Below are 20912 nucleotides of genomic sequence, written 5' to 3' on the forward strand. Positions count from 1 at the left end.
TGAAGTGCAAATTATAACGGCAAATCAGAAAACACGACAAATTAAAAAACAAAATGGCAAATCAGAAAACACAACAACAAATTTAAAAACACAATGGCAATTCAGAAATCACAACAAGAAAAAGGTCCTATATTTGTCTATGATACCCACTCATAGCGACGCAATTTTGAACCACAGGGCTCACCGTACTGTGGTGACGTCACAGCCATTGGACATTTGTATTGTTTTGGCGGGGTTTGCTGAGGGACGGTTCATCTAGTAAACATTAGCGATCTCGAACCTTCAAAATATGGAGCGGTATGTGTGCATTTCTCTACAAAAAACCCCCACTTATACTTAATATCTCAACAAGCTACTCTCTGTCAAAATATTAAGACCCAGCTTACTCGGTTAATATGAAGCCAGACAGTCACTGTTATTGTTAACCGACATTAGCAACCGTTAATTTTAACGAAGGCAACAACCGCTGTCGTTTCTGAATGCCATTTGAACCCTGTCGATCCATTTATACGTCTAGTCTGTGTACCAATTATGAACCAATTTTTATTGTTTCTTAAGTTAGCGTTAAGTGACTTCGAATTCATAGTAGCGTCAATGATAGTTATGGAGCTAAGCTACTTTATGCTTGGTTTCAGACAGGGTCCACTGACATTTGTATCTGCAGCCAACGTTATCGTACTCATATGCGGTTTTATGTATTACGACGCGAATATAATTTACTAAATGAGCAGTGCATTTTTTGTGAATATGATTTTGTCCAGTGGACGGATGAGCCGAGCTACCCTCAGCAGACCTTCGGAGCTGCCGATGAGGGTTCAAGACAGCAATAGGATGAGCATCTACACAACGCCTCAGAGGTTTTTGCCCAACGTCACTTCACATGTTATATATCTGGACATTGTCATAAGTCAGAGTCTCCTCTTGTGTTTACGAACCACACACGCAGATCATTATTATATCTGTATATTATAGCTGGAGAGTTTTAACCACATTGGCAAATGAAATGTAAAACTTTATGGGTTTGTGTTGATTTTATGTATGTAATGATAAATAGGGACTTGACGCCCAAGGATTATTTACCACAAGTGGTAACGTGTGAAAACATGGTCAGAGGCGATGAAAGACAGAAACATTTGTTCCGACTTTTTCAAATGAAAATCACTGAATGGAGGGCCTTCGTTTACTTTTCGCAGTAAACCGCCTTCATTTGGAAAGCTCAGCATGTCCAAACCCTCATCTGTTACCTCTGAAAGGCGGACAAGCTTCTTTGGTGCCAGGTATGTGAATGGAATTTCAAAACTTACAGAACAGCAATACAGTGTGCAGCACAATAATAAGAAAGTATGTTGTATAGATAAACATTCATAACATGGACCTAACATAGCTTGTGGGTTAGATGAATTGGCCAGTTATGATTTATAGTGCTAACCATGCAGTGTTTATCCTTTGTATATGAACAATAATATGTTTTTTCCTCCTTTTTATTTGTTGTATATCAGAGCGACAAGTCAGAAAACGAGCAAAACAGATGCTCAGAGTCGATTGATCTGCTGAAGCTAAATTCTCTCAAAATCATTGTGAATTACAAACATTGTGTTACTCTTCTATGAATTAATTTTTCTGTGCACTGAGTGAGATTGAAATAGAGTTGAAGAGTTTTTATATAAGAGAATTTATATTTATTTACATTTGATATTTTATATGATCATATATTGACTGCAGGACTAGTGGGGCCGGCATGCCTCGCAACAGCCTCATGTCTGGGTTTGGAGGAACTGAGAAGATCAAAGATTCCAGACCTCTCCATGATAAATCGTTCGTTCAACAGTGCATCAGGCAGCTGCATGAGGTAAAAGACGTGTCTGTTTACATAATCTCCACAATACACACACAAGTATGTGTGTGTATTTTTAAAACCTTCCACTTACTCTTACAGACTGTAGTAACACCTAAATAGTTAATATAGTCTTGTCCAGCCTGATTTTTCTTTGTTTTTCTCTAGTTCTTGACGGAGCAGGGTTACCCAGGTACTCTGTCATCCAAAACTCTTCAGTCACCCTCCACCAAGGAGTTTGTGAAGATGTTCGAGTTTATCTATCGCCAGCTTGACCCAACATTTGAGATGCCAAATTCCAAAGTTGAGGAAGAGGTTCCTGCTATCCTAAAAGCCCTGAGGTAAGAATGCTGAATTTAACTGCTGACACGAGCTGCATGTATTGTCATGTGCAGGCAGTGAAGTGATCTGTACCCCCTTTTGGTCATAAAAAACACGTTTGAGCAGAGCTTTGTGTATTTAAAAGCCAGTCTAGGGCCATGGAAAAAATAAGATTGGTTAAGTGATATTAGATATAAATGCAGAAATTTAGATATTAGAGAGTGAATGCAAAGAATAGAAAAAAATTACCTTTAAAGAAAAACAAAAAATCGACAGAATATGACCTAGATCGTGAATGTTTTGTCACTTTTCTTTGAGTGTTTATGCTTCTGTTATCCAGTCAAACAAACAGTGCTGACGCTGTCTTTATCTCTCTCCCTGCTTTTTGTTTCAGGTATCCATTTGTTCTGTCCAAGTGTTCAATGTATTCTGTTGGCGCGCCACATACCTGGCCTCAGGCCCTGGGTGCTCTAATGTGGCTAATTGATAATGTCAAGGTGAGGAGCAAATACAGTTACAGTCTAAAACCTCGTTTGTTGAGTGTCACAGCTGTTCAGTGGGTTTCATATTCCGAGTGTCTGTGTTTCAGATAAACTGGAGTCTGAGTCGGCAGGACCTGCTGTTCAGTGACTTTGGTGAAGATAATGACAATATTGAAGAAGGCGTTGAGTATAACAAGGTGCTCAGGCCACTTTAAATGAAACCATGAGGCATATAAACACTGTTAAGAAGCAAAGCAAAGAGACGTGTTTAGAGGGTGTTCAAAACACCTGCTCCTGTGGACTTTCTCTCTTGTTATATAATTATTTCTTTTACACATTTTTGCGATTTCTCTGTGTTTTTGTCACTTGGTTTTTAAAGGTCCGTAATCACTCTGTTCTTGTGCAGCTCTTCCTGGAATACACAGCTGAAACATACTCCAAGTTTATGCAGGGCGACGACACGTTTGAAGATGAGGACGAAGCGTTCCTCACCAAACTGAGTAAGACAGCAGCTCCAAGGAAATCTCTTATTTAAAGAAATAAAAAATAACGTTTTTAAATGTTTTATTTGACCATTTTGCTGTTTGAATTTGCAAATAAAATTTGCAGACAAAACTCAAGCTCCGTCAAAAACATTTTGTCGGAAAATCAAGCAGGAGTGTATTTGTGCGTCTCCACAGAGAAGCTTTACAATGTTGATGACGCCCTGCTGGTCTCGATGGAGGAGAAGCACAGAACGCTCAGTGAGGAGGTTGAACGTCTGGAGAAAGAGAATCAAACAGTAAGAGTGGCACGTTTTCCTGTTTACACATTGATTGAGAATTAAGATAAGTTCTGATAATGTATAGAGTGTGGGTGACTGTACCACATGAACTGTAAACTAAATTGTGAAAGTCGAGTGAGACCTTTATGCCTCCTGAAGCTGTTGCTGTGACATATTTAGTTTTAGTGCTTTCCGTAGTTTGTTAATTATTTATCTCGTCCTGGTCAGGACCGCCTGATGACCAAGAGGATGGAAAAGGTGAAGCTGCAAGCAGACCTCAAGAAACTCCAGAGTTATCGGAGCAGCCTGGAGTCTTTTCAAGTCAACCTCGAGAACAAAGCTTCAGAACTGACTGATGAGCTGGAGACCACCGGTAAATACGGGCCAAACGTTGTTCATTTAACTCCCGTCACTCTGGCGTTCTTTACGAGGATGCAGGAGATCCTTTGAAAACACGATCACAGTGAAGATGTCAGCTCTATGGTTTCTAAGTAACAGGAACTGCACGTTCCACGTGTGTTATGGGCTCGTTGTGCACTCGGCACTAATCATAAAAAGGATGTCTATTTTGGACTGATCACACATTTTGGGATGTTTCCTCAGTTTGAGTCCCCCGAACGCTGATGTAATGTTTTTTTCAGTCAGTCATCTGGATACTCTGAAGCACGAGAGGAATGAACTGCAACTACGCCTGCAGAACCAGAAGTTCACTCCAGGTGACGTGGAGAGGATCAACAGGGAGAAGAGGGAACTCCAACAGACCATCACCAGCCTCGGCAAGTCTCTTGAGGATGCTGAACAGCACAAGTGGAACGAAGAGATCACTCTGGCAAAAGTGAAGGAGAAGGTACTGTATCGACATATCTGATGTGTGTAAAGGAGAACTCCATAGATCCTAGTTGGTCAGTTGATTTTTTTTATTTTTTTGTTGTTGTTTCAAGAAAATCTTAACTTCTGTCCTAGTGCTACTTAGTTTATATTGTACTGACATCATCAAATGTTTCTCATATAGTAGCACATATTTTGAGGTGGTGCTTTTTCTCTTTTTTTTTTTAACTTCCCAGGTTGTTCTGCGACTGGTTTGAATGACTGATTGACTGATTGATTTGTTCCCCTTAATTCCAGGCGGAGTTTAAGTTGGCAGAGTACCACAAGCTGGCACGGAAACTGAAGCTGATACCTCAGTCTGCAGAGAACGCCTGTGGTCACGATTTTGAGTTCAGGCCGTTTGAATCTGGACTCAGCAGCACGATTCAGCACAAAACGCAGATACAGGTAGTTCCAGCTGAAGATCCAGTTAACACGACCGTTTGAGTCATCATAATAGCAGATTTAGATCGGACTGAAGAAGACCAACCTATGCTCAGTCTCATTTCCATGTTTAGTTAGATTCAATTCTTTAAATCTCAAATTGAGCTTAAACCGTATTGTGGGCCACTAAAAAAAAAAAAAAAAGTATTCATTTATTGTGCATGATGCTTCGGTTGTAGATGCTTCTTAGAAAGCTGATCAGTGACGTGGAGGAAGAAAACAGCCGGTTAGCTAACCTGAAACTCAGCCTGGATGAGTCTTGTGAACAGGTATGAATACTTTCATAAAGCTGCACTGTTCATGTTCATGCAAGATTTTGCTGCGGCTTTCAAATGGCTCATATTTGTGTGGTCCAGGTGAATTCCAACATCATGGACAAGTCCAACGATCTGAAGCAGTTGAGAGAGCAGATCCGCAAGTTGGATGAACGGCTGGATTGTGACATGCAGGTATAGCTCACGTTGGGCCTCATAATGAACCGGAGCGTTGTGCGCGTGGTGCTTCATTCGGCATGTGTGCGTCTCTTCTGTAGGAGCTGGCCCGGGAGGAGCAGGAGTGGGCAGCAGAGATGGAGTCGGTGGAAAACCATCGCAAAATCCTCGAGAAGAAAGTTAATTATGGTTACGACGAGGCCGTGCAGCAACTGAAGGCAGCGCAGCAACAGTAAGGAAAACCTATATGTTAGAATTGTTCTGCACACCTTGCGCCACTAGTGTCACTATTGGGTCACTATTGGCTGTGAGAATGCAGTGGTTTCGTTTGTTTTGTTTTATTAGGACACATTTTTCATAGACATTTCTATATATTTATTATTATTTTATTTTACTGGACATACAGTCGACTACATTTGGGACATACTTATTCTAATTCATGCCTTAATGTAAATGTGTTTTCACTTTAGTCTTATTATGTTGCTGTTGTGACGGAGGATGGGATCTGTCTAGCTTGTTAAAGACTTGTGGTGCTTTTTCCACTCAAGGTACCACCTGGTGCTGCAAGAGACAAACGAAGAGAGGCGAACTGTGGCCAACAACCTGGCTTCTGTGTTTACTACAGCTGCAAATCACTTGTCAATTACTGAGGTAACTTTCCTACTGCTCGCTTTGAAAGGAAATTTGCTTAAATGCACACGCTTCTGAAAACAAAGAGACTAATATGCTGTCAAATACGTTTTGAAAGCGATCTATTTTTTGTGTGGCTGTAAGTGTGGGGAAGCTGTTTGCTGTGAGCTCACAGCACGGCGGCTCGCTCTCTGCTCACTGCTGTGTCCTGTGTGCTTCCTGTACAACAGAAGTGTCTGGAGGATCTGCACAGCAGAGTGCAGCGCGTCTGCTGTAAGGCTGTCGAAGAGGACGAGGCAGCTCTAAAGAAGCTGCAGGACACTTTGAAGGGCTTCATGTCCAAAGCAAACAGCTTATAAAAAGGTGCAGCTGGAAGATGACTTCAAGGACAATGGCAGTGTGTGGATTTGCTCCTTGTACCCCCCCCACACACACAACTCTGTCTTTCTTTGTTTCTGTCTTGAGAGAAAAAAAAAAATTAGACTTTCTTTCTTTTGTTCTTAACAGGTTTTGGAAATGTATTTTATAACCTTAGATTATTGACGCTCACATTCACAATAAAACTCAGTTTTAAACACATCGGTTTCTTTGAACTGCATTTTAAAAAGAGTGGTGCAAAAGTTTAGTGGGCGTGTTGTTGTACATGCGAGACACCACTAGATGGCAGCACACGTTCACTGACTTTTGAAACTCTTTAAGCTGCCTGTTGGCTAATTGACACATTATTTTCAGTTTTATTAGGTGATAAAGTGTCTATGAAAAACAGACAGAGTAACAACATAAACAACTTATGGTGTGATCAGCGCTTGGAATCATGACTCGTTTTTCTCCGCTGTTCTTCTGAGGTCTCTTTACAAACTTCTACATTGTTAATGACACGAGGCTGTTGCGCGAATGTCACCACATGCCGTGCCAATGGGCTGTTTTTGATTGGACAGCAGCCAATACCACCATTCGATCCATGTTAGTCGCAGGCAAATCTAACCATTTCAAACTGGAGTTCTTACATTTAGCTCACATTGTAAGCCTTAAGGGAAGAAGTGTTTTACACATCTGTACTCGGCTCATCTAGTTCGACAAAGATGAGGATGCATAAATTCCTTCTTGGTTATATATTAGTTTAGGTAATAAGCTGATTAGCAGAGAAACGGCAGGAATTCCTTCCAGGCTCATTTATTTTATTTTCAGAAAGCCAATTAAAGCTTTAAATTTTCCGCATATCAGCAAAATCCCACAAAGTGGACTTGCTCATGAGTAAGCTGAGCATTTATTTTAGGAGTTGATTTTTTTTTCTTTTCTGGCAGGAACATTTATTGCAAATGCTTTCATCCACTCAAAGGTGGCAGTGAGAAGACAAACAGGAAGTGACGTACGCTATCAGTCCACAATGCTTTCTCCACTCCTTTGCTTCCATTGAAGTCTGTGCACTTTTCCACTATCACTTGAATTATTTTGCATTCACATCTTGCCCAGATGCCCAGCTGCACTCTGCCTGCAATCCAGACTTTGATTCTGCTTTACTTCAGATTTTGGGAGGGGAAAAAACCACTGATCCGGGATTTGGAAAACCTGTGAAACACTTCTAAATAAAGACATCTGGTTTCTAATTCAGCTTCTCTCGTTGGACACAGTGGTGTTGATTTATGATTTCACAGAAGTGCATTTTTTTTCCCCCATTTCTCTTTATGTTTTTCCGCCTAAGAGAGAGCATCTGTCCTGAACTCCAACACTGTTACAATTGTCTTGTTGGTTGTTTCCTGGTTTGAAAATAGAAAAAAAAGAAATTGCAATGAAATAAGATCATTTTACGTGATGAAACAACATCAAGACGTCATTAATCTGCCAGCTGTAAAAAGAAGAAAAATCTTCTCTGTTGTTATTGTGCGATCTCAGATTTGTGATCCTCTTAACTAAAAAAGCAGCCATTCCAAGAAAAGTAGTGAGGAATTTGAATTTTAGGTAATGTGAATTGAATTTATTGCATAATTGCATATAACTAGCATATAACTACATTATATTCAATCCAGAAAATAATCTAATAAAACATGAATAAAAATGTTCGGCCTATCCACAAATGACCACCTGCCATCATCATACGTACACACCAGTAAATGACTTCTGTAACTGAAGACTGACGTGTCTGACAGCTAAACTGTAAAACTCCACCCTATGTCTATACAATAATGTCCGAGACATTCTTACAGGGGAGCATTTGAGAACTGTCAGAGCTGCAAGCGTGAGAGAGAAATGTTTTGGCAGATGTGATGAGGAGAGATGAGGTGACTATGAGGGCCTCCAACAAGAGGGGGGGAATGAAAATGTGATGGATAACTTCCACCACAAGCTGAAACCACCCTGGGCCTTGTGTGAGTGTCTAAGCTTTGACCGGAGTGTTGGAAGAAGAGAAGAGTGGCTATGCTGGAAGTTAAAGGACAGGAGGAAGGCCGGTGCCATATGCTAACCGCTGAAGAGACTTAATGAAACTAAACAGTCCAGAGTGTGTTTACCAGATCCCATGTGGACAGGTGGCATCCATAAAAGCCATTTCAGAGGACCTGTCTTTGTATGAGTGAGTAAATGAATGTCATGATTTGTGTGCCTCTGAGGAATGCACATACGTGGTGGTTTTCATGCTTCTTTACAGGTTATGTGGTTATTTCTCCAATGTGTGTTGTCTCGCGTTTCCTGCGGCCGTCAGCCTGCGCGGGCCGGTTCTTTGTCATGGGTCACTGCATTTAAACACACAAGAGCTCCATGAATACTTTATACACTGTATGTACCTGCTCTCGCGCTGTGGAAGTCAATATGACCTGGCTGAGGGCAAAAACCTAACTCTATGGGGACTGTGTGTGTAGGTTTGTCCGTGTGTAACTCCCACAGAGCCTCTAATAGAGACAACGCGGAGGCACGATGGCATACGATGGCGTGGATCAGAGCATGTGAGCTATAACTCATAGTAACGATGGTCCCGGCTCTATAACTGGGCACAGGCAGACACAGTAGATCACTGAGGCATTAATGTGCAGTCGTATTACGAGCTAATCTCACACATCCATCGCTACAATAATCTGATCTACAGATGTGCCAAAAGGGAGCAGAGAGAAAGAAGATGACAAAAAGGGAAAGTGAGCCTTTTCTTTTCTTTCTCAAAGCTCCTTGTCCAAACACCATTGTCTTGCTGAAATCTGTCTTCCTTAAGCCTACATTATGACTCGCTCTGGCATTTTGATTTCTGCTCCAGCAACTAATTGTCTCCAGATTTAGCAGACAGATCAACTCCTGCTTTAGCTGTGTGTCAAGCACACAAAGAATTAACCAAACTGTTGTAATACGACTCAGAACTTTATCATCTACCTTAGGCACCATCGGTTACAGAAGCACACAGGCTTCCTTCTGTGGCTGTCAAATATTTGGTGTGTTGTGCAGCGTTGGATTTTTTTGGGAGGTGCTTGTTTGAGATGGTTTATAAAACAGAATATTGGACAAAGCTCAATGACATTACTCAGTGCAAAAAAAAAAAGAGGAAAATCTTAAAGTTCGTGTCACAGATTACATCTTCAAAGACACTCGGCAAATACAAATATGTATTTATATATATATATGTATGCAAAAACATACTAACAGCATTGGACAGCATTTGTTTTGGTGAACTAAAATGTACCACATTGTGTGTCGTGTTTGTATTTACTATTTTATTCTTTTATTCATGATTACAAGTCTTCTGCTGTTATATTTATTTGAAATGTATGATTCTTCGTTCTTTGCAATGCTACGTGTATTCTACGAAATAGCACGTTCTCTGTGGAATTTTGTTCTATTTCGATATGCGTTTTGCACCTCAGGGTGCAGACACACATCTTATGCAGCACCAAAGTTGGGACGGTATAGGGTGTCAGTACTTTTGACTGACAGTGAAATACTAAAACGCGACGTTGTTGTGATTTCTCTTGAACAAAATAAAGAAAACAGCAATGAAACGGTGCGACAGCACTGAGCGTGCTCTGCGACAGTGAGGACGCGTCATGTCAGTGGTCGGCTGGTGATAAGAGAATCAGTGTCGCTCAAAAGCTTTGAGTAAAAAGCTGGGCAAAGCAGGCATATAAGTCTCCAGTGAACTGGAGCAGCAGTTGTTGTGTGAACTTGGCTGTATCTGCCCCTGTCATCAGGGGTGCCATGACAGCTTCTGATGCATGTGCTTCCTTCTTGTTATGTTTCCTTTGATGGCAGAGTGCAGTGTTGATATTATGGCAGCTTCCTGTGTGATTTCGCTGCATGTTGACAGTTCACCGAGTGTTCGGGCTCAGTGTGAAGTGCTTTAATCAGGGTGTCTTTTGTTGAATAATAGATTCAGTGAGTGACCGGTTTACACACAGCAGGTTTTTCCATCTCAGCTTGCTCATAATTCACCTATAAGGCACGAAACATAACAGTTTCTCAATGTTATTCCTTTATGTCAAAACAATTTATCCACAGAATTCGGGATCCACCGCAGATTTTGCCAGAAAATAAGACATAAAGAGTTTCCCATGGTGATGCCTCAGTCATGCAGAGCCTCTCAAGGAGAAAGAGAAACAAAACAGCTGGAAACTTTCTAGAGCTTCACACAGGAGTCTTTTGTTAATGAGAGCACGTTTTGTGGCTTACCCTGATCAGAGCTTGTTTTAGAATCCAGATGAATTACTTCTGAACTTGTAAAGTTGAAGATAAAGATGCCACATAAGAACATTTATGTTGCAGGTGTAACAGGATATGCCTCTGGATTCAGCTTAGACAAAACACAAAAAAGTGAAGGAGACCATCTGTTGTAATGCCGTTCTTGTATTTGTGCAACACCCTTGTATGTTCCGTTCTTCTGTTTGTTTTCGAGGGGCACAAATATGATTTTTCTTTCACACATGTTGAATACAGAAAGATTACTTTTTCTTTTTTGTTCTACGTCTGGAAGAAACTTCAGCAATTGAGGCGAATGCAAAGATTGGTTGTCACACTGGAAAAAAGTCCAAATTACGGCTGCTAATCAGGGCCAGCTTGAGACCACTGGAAGTTGCTGTTCTTTTTTTTTTTTTTTTGGCAGTGGGGATATTTCAAATGTTTAAATGAGATTAGGTTCAATGCTGTTTGTCTAGCGCAGGAAAGTTAGATCAAAGAAACCCGGGAGAAGTCATTACTTCTTTATTCGGCTGGTTCCCAAAGCAGTCAGTAGTCGGGACTTTGTTTTTCCACACGGTGCGCAGAAATGTTTATATTCTATTACTGCTGGTCTATACCTTAAAGGTTAGAACATGGCCGACACATTACAGAGGTGAATGTTTTATTTCCTGTCCCGGTGATGTCAGTTGAATGCGTGCCCACTTCGCTGTGATATAGAGCACTTTCCACCATATGGGACAACTTAAGCGAATCAAAGGGCAAATAAACATGCCATGTCTTCTTTCCAGTTGTAGTGAAAAGCTCCCAAACAAGCAACAGTTAACCGCCAGTGTGTGTGCATGAGGAGCATCTGTGAGCATGAGGGCGAGCTGGTTAAAATGTCCGAATACTTACAAGCAGATTATTCTGGGATGTAGATTTTCATCTGAGGTGGATGGTGTGGTGTGTGAGTGAGCAAGAGATATCAAGTTTCCATCAGCTTGTCTCACTCTCTCAGACCTGGATGGGGGTTATTAAGGCACTGGGAGAGGTCCTGAGAATGCCATTTTAGAGTATGAAAGGTTATGGAGAGGTTATAATGGGGTTGTGAATTAGAAGTTTGAACTGGTGGCTTGCTGTGAGTCATATTCTTGTCTAAAAGGATCTATTTCACCTATTTTCTGTTCACCTGAGGGTGGAAACAGATGTCCGTTAGGGAATCAGATGCTTCTACATAACGGTGTAGGTATTTTTTTGAGGTCTTACACACTAGATTTGGATGTGAGAAGGAGCTTATAGTGACAATATTTTGTTGTAATATAGTTTAGAATTAAACTTGTAATCAAACCTCTTACTTCCACTAATAACTCTCCCCTCTGGCAAATCATTTTCCAGTGCATCTCTGTGGAATATAAATATTACATAAAAGAAAAAAAACAAACAATTTTTGTTAAAAGACACTGCACTTACGTGTGTGCACATATTCGAGTCACATTGTCAGTTTGATAATGAACCCGACATGTTTAATGTTACACTTTCATCCTTAACTTACGCTCAGTAGGTTTTTGCTCATTTCGGGCAAACGCTGCGGGTCCCGTTCCGATAATGAGTGAAGAGAAAGTAGTTTAGGAAACTTTTCGCACTGATAAATTACAGAAGCACGGTCATTTAAATGAGATAACAAGCCATAAAAAAGGGCTTAACTGCAGTCTAGCGTCAACTATAAGACACAGAAGTGATTCACACCACATAAAACAAAACTCTAGATGTCTGCTGAATACACAGCATAAATGGACAGAGAAAAAAAAGAGCTTAGAAAATCTGACAAGCGTTTTTTTATTCGATCTATTTACAGGGTACATTATGGAAAATGGAATAAGACGTTCCTGCATTTTGCAAACTTTGTTCAAATTAAACAAAGAAGGCGAAAACGGTCAAAACTGAGAAATTTGATTGTTTCTCAGAAAAAAAGTTAATTTTGAGCTAGATGCTACCAACGCATTTAAAAACATTGAAAACATGATCTGTTTCCTTATGTCCTTGGACACTGCTGTCTCTGTTTTTTTGTTCACGTTTGTCCAAGTCTGGTTTACACCATTTTCACATATGTGTGCTCCCTAGTGTTCAAGGTAAGGAAATGCATATGTTCCTGGATGTATGACCTTTACTTCAGTAATGTAGCGGCTAATGTTAGCAGTTAGTCTTGTTTTACAAAAATTTGCATGAAATTGCCATGGCAGAACAACATTCAGAAAAGAAGGAAGAAGTTAGTTAAAAGAAGCTGTTGTGCCTGTTTGTAATTTTTTGTAAAAGGTATTGTATGAACTGCACGCATCCAGCAACCTCTGACTTATTATGAGCGAGAAACATAGAAATGAAGCCATGCAGACTTGGATAAAGAGACTGCAGATTAACACGGTCCGTCTCAGATGTCAAGGGACCAGGAGAAAATGATGTCAAGTAGGCTACTGGAACAAGATAAACATGAACTAGAGTGGAGGAAGCTCACATTGTCGGATTGCTACTATTCCAACAATCACAGTAAGAGGAGATATATGCAAAGCATGTCGGACAAATAGATACTTTGAAACCCAGCATTTAATTTTTTTCAACTTTTAACCCAGTGCTCGTTAATGTTTGTAAATTGAGTCAGATATCACAAGTAAAGATTGATGAGGTACAGCAAAGATAACACGGCAAGGGGGAGCCTGGCATTAGGTCAGAGGGCTGCTGGCCTAAGATTGAGGATCACCGATACTTGGCATTTTGTCAAGGCTAAGAGACAAGTACCTTCTGAAAGTCTGCTGGAAACCAAGTGGTTGGAATGGTGCACAAGAACATAAGTACAAGAACGTACTAAATGTAGGTTGGAAGTCCCAAAGTCAAAATGGGAGATACCTCCAAAAGTGGTGGAGAATGACAGAGCTAAATCCCTGTGGGACCTCCATATCCAAGCTGATACACTAGTGATGGCTAACCAATCGAACATTATGTTGAGTACAGAGTGCAGTAGTGACAGATGGAGCCATCCCAAGTGACAATAACATCAAGAAGGAACACCAGAAGTTCACAAAATACCAAAAGCTAAAGAATGCAATTGAAAAGATATGGAAAGTGAAGGCAACAGAAGTTCCAGTGGTCATCAGAGCTGTGACCCCCAGATTTTGGGGAGCGTCTCCAACAGATCCCAGGAAATACATCAGACATCTCTCTCCACAACAGTGCAATCCTTGGAACAGCAAAGAACAACTTTGTTGGAAAGTACTTGACCTGGAGAAGGATTGACCATCCACAGAGTTTGGAAAAAATGTGAAGACAGTTCATTCTATGAAGTCATAGCTTAGGACATTGATTAGCAGAGTTTATTGCTTTCACAGGGGTTGATCTAAGTTTGACCAGTTTAACTTGTGAGCCACTCCATCATACATCAACAGTAAGTTAGTAACTTACTAACTGAATAATATTCTTCAGTTCTTAAATGAATTCAGTTCCTATTTCCTTCCTTTTTGTTTTAGCACTTGCCCAAACACCTGAACGAGGCGACTGATTTAAGACATCTCACTAACTTTGATTTGTCACATTTAAGAGATATACGTATCGTTACAGAGGGTAAAGGAGCTTAAAGCACTCACTACACATCTTTTCCATACTATGGTGTATTTATGGAAGAAGCAGGAGGTTCCTCCCTTCAGCACCAGGGACCATACAAACACAGATACAAGTCTAATGTGGGTTTACGTGCACAAACGCACGAGGCAGCCAGCCTGAAAAGCTTTGCGTTTCTTCTCAGGAAGCAAAAAGAACAAGAAAACAGAAGCTTGGAGGCTGGAGCTAAGGGGTGTCAGGGGGACACAAGAAAGGGGTGGGTGGGTATGTAGAGCTGTAGGAGTTAATGAAAGGACGTAGGGATAGTAAGGAGCCGGAAAGGGATACAGGGAGGTATGCTGTGTCCTCTAGAGGGGAAGATGAATGGTGGGTCTGGTTTGCCTCCTGGGGTCTTGGACGCTGACATGTTCACACAGGACCAATGCTGTGTTTACAAAGAAGATTAGAGCAGTTCCACCCAGTACCTTACCAGAGGTGCTTCAGAGCCATATGTGTAAACGATGAGAGGAATAAACACAGGCATATTGACTACTTATGCTACATATATTTTCCAACATTCATAACCCCTACAACCCCAGAGGGATCAGCTCCAGTGTGGTGTCACGTAACCCCCGAATTTATGTTTTTTTATACGACACGGGGTCTGTTATAGAAGGAAAGACTTTAATCATTGAATAGACTGTTGTAGCTGTTACAGATGTTAAATGTTCACGTTTGATGTTGTTTAGGATTATTTAATGATTTACTAGGTTTTGACTCAACCACAACAGCATATATATCAGATTTGTATACAGATTATTTGTCTGCTGGCCACCAATCTTCCCTATGTTCCAGGAAATCTAAACCACAGCCAGACCCACTGGGACTAAGTGTTTCATCTTGACCTACAAAACAGCAGTTTTGCAAAAATGCTTTTGGTAATTTCACATGATCTTCCAACAGAAATGAGAATGTTTATGTAGGTGATGAGCTAACGTTTTACGAACACTTCAAAGTGCTTGTTAACAGGGCTTTTGCATGTAAGCACATCGGTGTAAAGTTACTTGATGATTTTGAGAAGATAACATGATAACAGAGGTGTCAAAATGTGCCGCAGAGGTTACTGCTTCAAAATCAGTACTAAGGGTAATGAGTGTGCCGCCGACGCTGATTTTGTGGGGCAACCGTAAGTGTAAAGTGGCTGTTGCTGAGAATTTTTGCTGTCCGAGTGGGCTGCTTCCCCCCAAAGCATTGAGGGAGGAGCAACTGGAACTGCAATCACCTGCCAGTGCACAATTTTCTACATAGAAGAAGAGAGGAGATTTTTTTTGCTAGAATGCCTTTGGACTGTGGGGACAACTGGTTTGCAAAATAGTGATCATAATAATTAATTGCACTGAAACCAACACACTCATGTGAATGTTTGACATTCATATGTCTGTGTTGTTTTTACAACTTGTTTTTGCTGCCTGAAGCAAACAACGTGTTACTGCACGTGAAAGACCATGAAAGAACATCATTAAAAAAAAAAGCTCAGAAAATATACACCTTTAGGATTTACATTTTTTAATATTCACACATTGCTGTTATGTTGCCATATGGGTGCTCCCCTGCACAACAGAACAACCTACACGTACGTTGCCATTTTAAGATTATCCACCCTGAAATGTGACATCTCTTTGTTTTGGACAAGAGGACAAAGGTGATTATGATATATGAGGTCTATGAAGTGCACTCATCTTACACTTGCTTTTATTAGATTTGAGGAAAAAAACTTTAATTGAGCCTCCGTGTCGAAAACAATGTTTTGGAATATATGTTTCACGGACAGTCTTGCCAAAATGCGGTCAAAAGTAACATAGCTGTGTGTGAAACGGTGAGTATCTTTGGCTGTGTCATTCAGGATCAGTCGTTTCAGCAGCTGCCGCTTTGTTTGATGTAGTGTGTCGCATTAGAGTGGACAGCTTCTACTCTGGCCGGGCTGAGGTTTGCTCTGTCTGTGCGTTATTTCTTATCATCACACTCCATCACACACAGAAGCAGACACGGGATGATGTCATCAACCGGCTTGTCTTTTCACCATCGCCTCCTCTGGCAGAAAGAATTCATTCAGAAGATTCAGATTCTCTAGTGCACTTTTGGGTGAAAAATGATGAAAGTCATGCTTACATGACTATTTGGAACTATTTGTCAGTTGTCTCAGAAGAAGAAGAAGAAGAAGAGTGTTGTGAGGATGTTAAAAGATCTGGAGCAAAAGTTTTTTTTTGTCCATAGAGGCCACAAACTACAGGACAACAAGAACAAAACCTGATAACAGAGTAAAATAAAACGTCATTATCATTTTTATTATAGAAATAAAAAAAAACAACAAAAAAAACAAGTACCAATTCATAACAGCAGTTTCAAATTAATTCTGGCTTTAAACAAGGTCAGAAGCTGTACATGTACTGTTTGCAAGGAGTAAAAGCACGATTAAGCATAAGTATATGATTCCCTCTATCGTGCATAGAGATTTACTTTGTCTTGTACGAAACACACACACACATGCACACACAATGATGTGGCGCAGGTGTGAAGCAGTGGCAGGACGTTGTAAAGCACATCCTCAGATTTCACATGAATATTTAATATTTCTAACCATCTGACACCTCTCACGAAACATCATGCAGGTGATAACGTTACATTCACTCCTCCCACTAAAGTCAAGTTTTGAAAAAATGACTACCCAGGTCCTGTGTCTTAACACAAGACTAATGATTAAATCAGATCAAACTAATTGGAAAATATCAATACATTACATCAATGGTAGCATCAGCTGCAGAAATATCCTATGTCCTCCTTTTTTTTTTATCTTTTTCTTTTTAGATTTTACTGCTGACACCATCTCCTGCACGCCATAAAGGTTTTAAACTTTGCCTCATTCAGAACATTCTTTAAGGGCTTTTCTTTCATTTTGTTTAGTTGAATGCTTATCTCACACAATACACCACTGATGTTACAGTGTCAGTAGATGATGCTGACGCCTCTTTGCCTCCCTCTCTCTTGCCACTGGCTGAATCAGTGTTTCATCTGCAGTGGACAACAGCTGTGACTTATAGCGCTTGTCATCGTGCGCGTGTGGTAATAGCGATGACTTGGGGGGCCTGCGGCTTGTGGTCCAGACTCAACTTCTGGTTGTAGTGCCAGTTGATGATCAGTGCACTGCGGTTACAGCTCCACGTTAATCCCCACTGTCTCTGCTTTATGTCGCAGCCAAGCCAATGACAGCACAGCAGTGTTTCTTTAATCACAGCAATGAGCTCTGACGGGCTGGCTGGCCTTTTTTCTTGTGTCAATCAGAAAAACACACAGTCTATCTAAAGTTTCTATTGTCTGTTTTTATGTAGCCGAACTTCGACACCAAAATGATTTTGAACCGAGTATTTCTGATTAGAAGATTCACTTTAGCACTCGTAATTCTAAGAAGGTGTCAGATCTCGGAGCTCCTTTTGATCTGAAAAACAGGGTGAGACAGCTCTGGTAGTGTGTTGTCATCAGATGTCTGAAACGTTCTCATCTTTGATGACTCTCCTTTCACCCTCTGTGGTTGCCTCGCAGTTGTCTCGTCATGTAGCCTGAGTCACACCAACAGACTCGCTGCAGTAGAGGTCGCATAGAGAGCTTCTTGTTCTTCGCCGAATTCTCATGTTTGATTTAATGATCCTTAGATTTAGGGTAAAATTATTACATTTTTCCAGGCCATCTAGCACAATAGTGGCAGACAAGGTTTTGCCCACAATTATTTCCTCTTGTAAACAAGCTGCTCACTCAATTTGTTATTTCGAGTTGCCACAGTAAACTTCTTATACTGTAAATCCTGAAATCATCGCCAGCCTGGAGGCTGAGACACAAAAGAAGCTGTTTTCCTGGCGAAAAAATGTTTTCTGTTTGTTTTCAGTAAGTACTACATTAGCTTTTTTGTCATAGTACGAACGAAGTTATCCACATGTATCTGCATTTAATTTCGACAAATATTAATATGTGAAAACAGCTAATTTGGACTCTTTCGAGCGCTTAAAGCTAAACAACTTGCTAATGTTCTGTGAACGCGCGAGCGACAAGCAGGGAAAAATTGAGAGAAAGATCAGCCTCGAACACATAAAGTTTTGTGATAATGTCACAAACAGGTTCAATTATGTGCGAGTGTGTGAAATGAACACCACGTCCTGACATAACATAAGGTTGCAGATACACGGAGAGAGACAACCTCTCCTCTGGTGAAGACCTTTGCACTCCTGAGAAAAGGCAGGAGATTAATTGAGAGCAGAAATCAGCTTCACCTGGTCTTGATCTGACACTGGGAAGTCCAAACCAGTCTTTTGGATGATAGAATTACATTTTTCCCTCTTCACTACCAACACATATTTGCCTACAGGAGGCATTTTAGTGGGTCTTGATACACAATTGAACCAGGAAAATTGTATTCATACCACTGAAAAAGGTGCTCATTGACTTTCTAACGGCGCAGTTTCCATGAGGCCAACATGTCATTTCACAGATCATACTTTGTGCACAATCAGGCCGTTTGGCTAAACAACCTTCTAATGTATCTGCGAAGGATGCCACCACAGGTAGGAAAGACAATCATACCTATTATTTTGTTATTCAGGTGAGTACAGCAACCAACAGTTTCATCATGTATCATCAAAGGTTCAACAAGTAGATTTCTGGCAGTATCAGTATTCAGCACCTGTTTGGAACACCATGCCTTTTACTGCAAACACTTGTGTTGTATTACACTACAGAGGAACACTATCCTTCATTACAAGCTCCTCTGTCGCCGTGGACAAAAGAGCAGAAGACTCACCTGAAAGTGACCTTATGTTTAGGTTGAAATTTGGCTTTAATGGGTTCCTTTATTGTCTTCAGCTATAGATGATAGACGGACAATCTTGTGATTTATATTCTCCAAAAACTAGGCACAGGAGTATGTTTAATTTGCCAAAAGTTTTCAATAGAGCACATTTTTGTGACGTGTTTAGAAAACCACATTGTGATTGTTATGTTTTTATAGATATTCATACATGAGGCTTTTTGACCCTGAATCTGCAGTGAAACAGATTTGTCTGTGGCTTTCGAACTAAGATAATGAGCTGAACAATAAGGAATTAAGCTTGGTGAAAGTGTTGACGCACTCAGTGGACTCCTTTTCTAAACAAAAAGCAAGGAAGCTCGGAGAAAGATTCGGTCAGGGTCACATTTGTTTTGGGAAATGACTGATATGCATCGCTGACTTATTCCCAAAGTTACTGGCCGCAGAGTTTTAACATGATAATGTTATCGTGTTAACATGCTTGAATAAAATTAATAAAAAATAAAGGGAAATAAACTTTTTCATGACCTAAAAATCCGTTGTGATGCCTCAAGAGCAGAAACAGCTACAGATGAAATCCCAAATGTCAAACAACATCAGTCACGGCTCTGAGCTTGTTCACAGAATCACAGAAGGCCGGTTGAAGGATTGAAAAAAAAATGGAAAAATACTTCCAGTGAGTTTTACCCAGTAGTTGATGGACCAGGTTGTAGTGACTCACTGTTGAGGAGACAGTAGAGTGAAACTTGAGAGAGCCGGGGCGGCTCAGATATCGACCCCACACATTAGTTAAGCAACGAACAGCTTCTCCTGTCACATTCTCCAATTCCTACATCTTTGTCTTCATTGTCCTCTCTGGATATTTGCCACCTTTTAAACATACTGTCTTCTCATTGTCCTCCCTCTCTCTTCAAACACCAGCTCTTCACTTAATTTCTCACTCATCCAGTTGTTTTCTTTATGCTGTCAGATCTTCTGACATTCACCTTTGATCCATCTTTCTTTCATTGTTAACTATCGGTCTCGCCTTCTTTTTATCCTTTGGTGTATGGACTATACTTTAGGTATGGGTCACACAGTCCCATCTATGTCTAACGCTTCCTTCAGTCACTTGATAACATCAAAGACTGTTAATCTTTTTCTGTTTTGTTTTTTTTCTCAGTTATTAACAGAGAACAGCCCAAATGCTTTGATGTTCCTCTTTTACACAAAAATGACAAAAATACAAAGACTATTTTCCACTGTCATTCAGTTACGCCCTTGTTTTCAGGTGAACTTTAATAGAAAAGATTCTTCGCCATCAATGGAGACCGACAAGTTTTCTTAGGCTACGGTCATTAAAGGTGGATTTTTAAAAGACAAAAACAATAGTTCACGTGTCAAAGCATGCATTATTTACCAACAATCAAATCAGACAATTTAAGTATTAATCAATATATTATAATTCAATTACAGTTTTATCTTTATCTTTTTTATTTGTGAGAATCTTATTCAACTACAAGGGACATGAAATTAACTTCGAATGAAAATAACAAGCAGACAAACAGCTCATAGACACAATGCTCTAGTATAGTTTATTCATCTTATCAGAAGATAGAAAAGAATATCATAAAATGACACTAAAATGATCTAATGCTGTTAAAGTTTTGATGTGGATTTTGGACAATCCCTGCAGAAACTTTGACAACCTATAGCAGTTTAGAGCAAAGCTATGATGAGTTTTCCCTTTTTTGTTTGCCAAGCAGCAAGCGATGCAGTACACCTTCCTCCCTCCTTATTGCCATCAGCTGCTGGTCATGACAGCTGGTGATCAGTTAAGGATACATGCTTAGCAGGTGCACAAGCAAAGATGGTGTTGTTTTCTCAAGGCAAAAAGCGGTTCTGCACTCATGTACTGCAGTGGGAACACTGACAAATGAGGTTTTGATGAGCGCCTTGGTAAAGATTTTTTTTTTTTGTCTCCTCTCTGCCTTTGTTTTCTGACAACCAATACATCAATGATAAAACCCAGGTCGACCATCTGCAGCCGGCTACAACAATGCCAACAGAAAAAAAGAAGCCCTTTAGGGTTTGT

The 20912-nt window shown here is 40.4% G+C and overlaps 1 protein-coding gene across 1 annotated transcript; it reads left to right on the top strand.

Annotated features, from left to right (window-relative positions):
- The first annotated feature begins 274 nt into the window (after positions 1–274).
- Positions 275–6193, top strand: ndc80 (NDC80 kinetochore complex component). The gene is made up of 17 exons (XM_072387825.1): positions 275–297; positions 762–857; positions 1194–1277; positions 1723–1849; positions 2003–2175; positions 2550–2652; positions 2745–2834; positions 3044–3137; positions 3318–3418; positions 3629–3773; positions 4042–4247; positions 4526–4675; positions 4891–4980; positions 5068–5160; positions 5244–5374; positions 5691–5793; positions 6003–6193. Exons 1-17 carry the CDS (start codon positions 290–292, stop codon positions 6129–6131), a joined length of 1923 nt encoding a protein of 640 aa, XP_072243926.1. The 5' UTR covers positions 275–289; the 3' UTR covers positions 6132–6193.
- Positions 6194–20912: the final 14719 nt, after the last annotated feature.

The sequence above is a fragment of the Leuresthes tenuis genome, unplaced genomic scaffold (assembly GCF_036924035.1).
Source record: "Leuresthes tenuis unplaced genomic scaffold, fLeuTen1.0.hap1 SCAF_6, whole genome shotgun sequence".
In the NCBI taxonomy this organism is placed as follows: domain Eukaryota; kingdom Metazoa; phylum Chordata; class Actinopteri; order Atheriniformes; family Atherinopsidae; genus Leuresthes; species Leuresthes tenuis.

Bases quoted from the DNA above. Each gene is read 5' to 3' on its own strand.
- ndc80 (XM_072387825.1), top strand. The intron at 4,248-4,525 runs GTACTGTATCGA...CCTTAATTCCAG, and splicing joins TGGCAAAAGTGAAGGAGAAG to GCGGAGTTTAAGTTGGCAGA. The intron at 5,161-5,243 runs GTATAGCTCACG...TCTCTTCTGTAG, and splicing joins GGCTGGATTGTGACATGCAG to GAGCTGGCCCGGGAGGAGCA.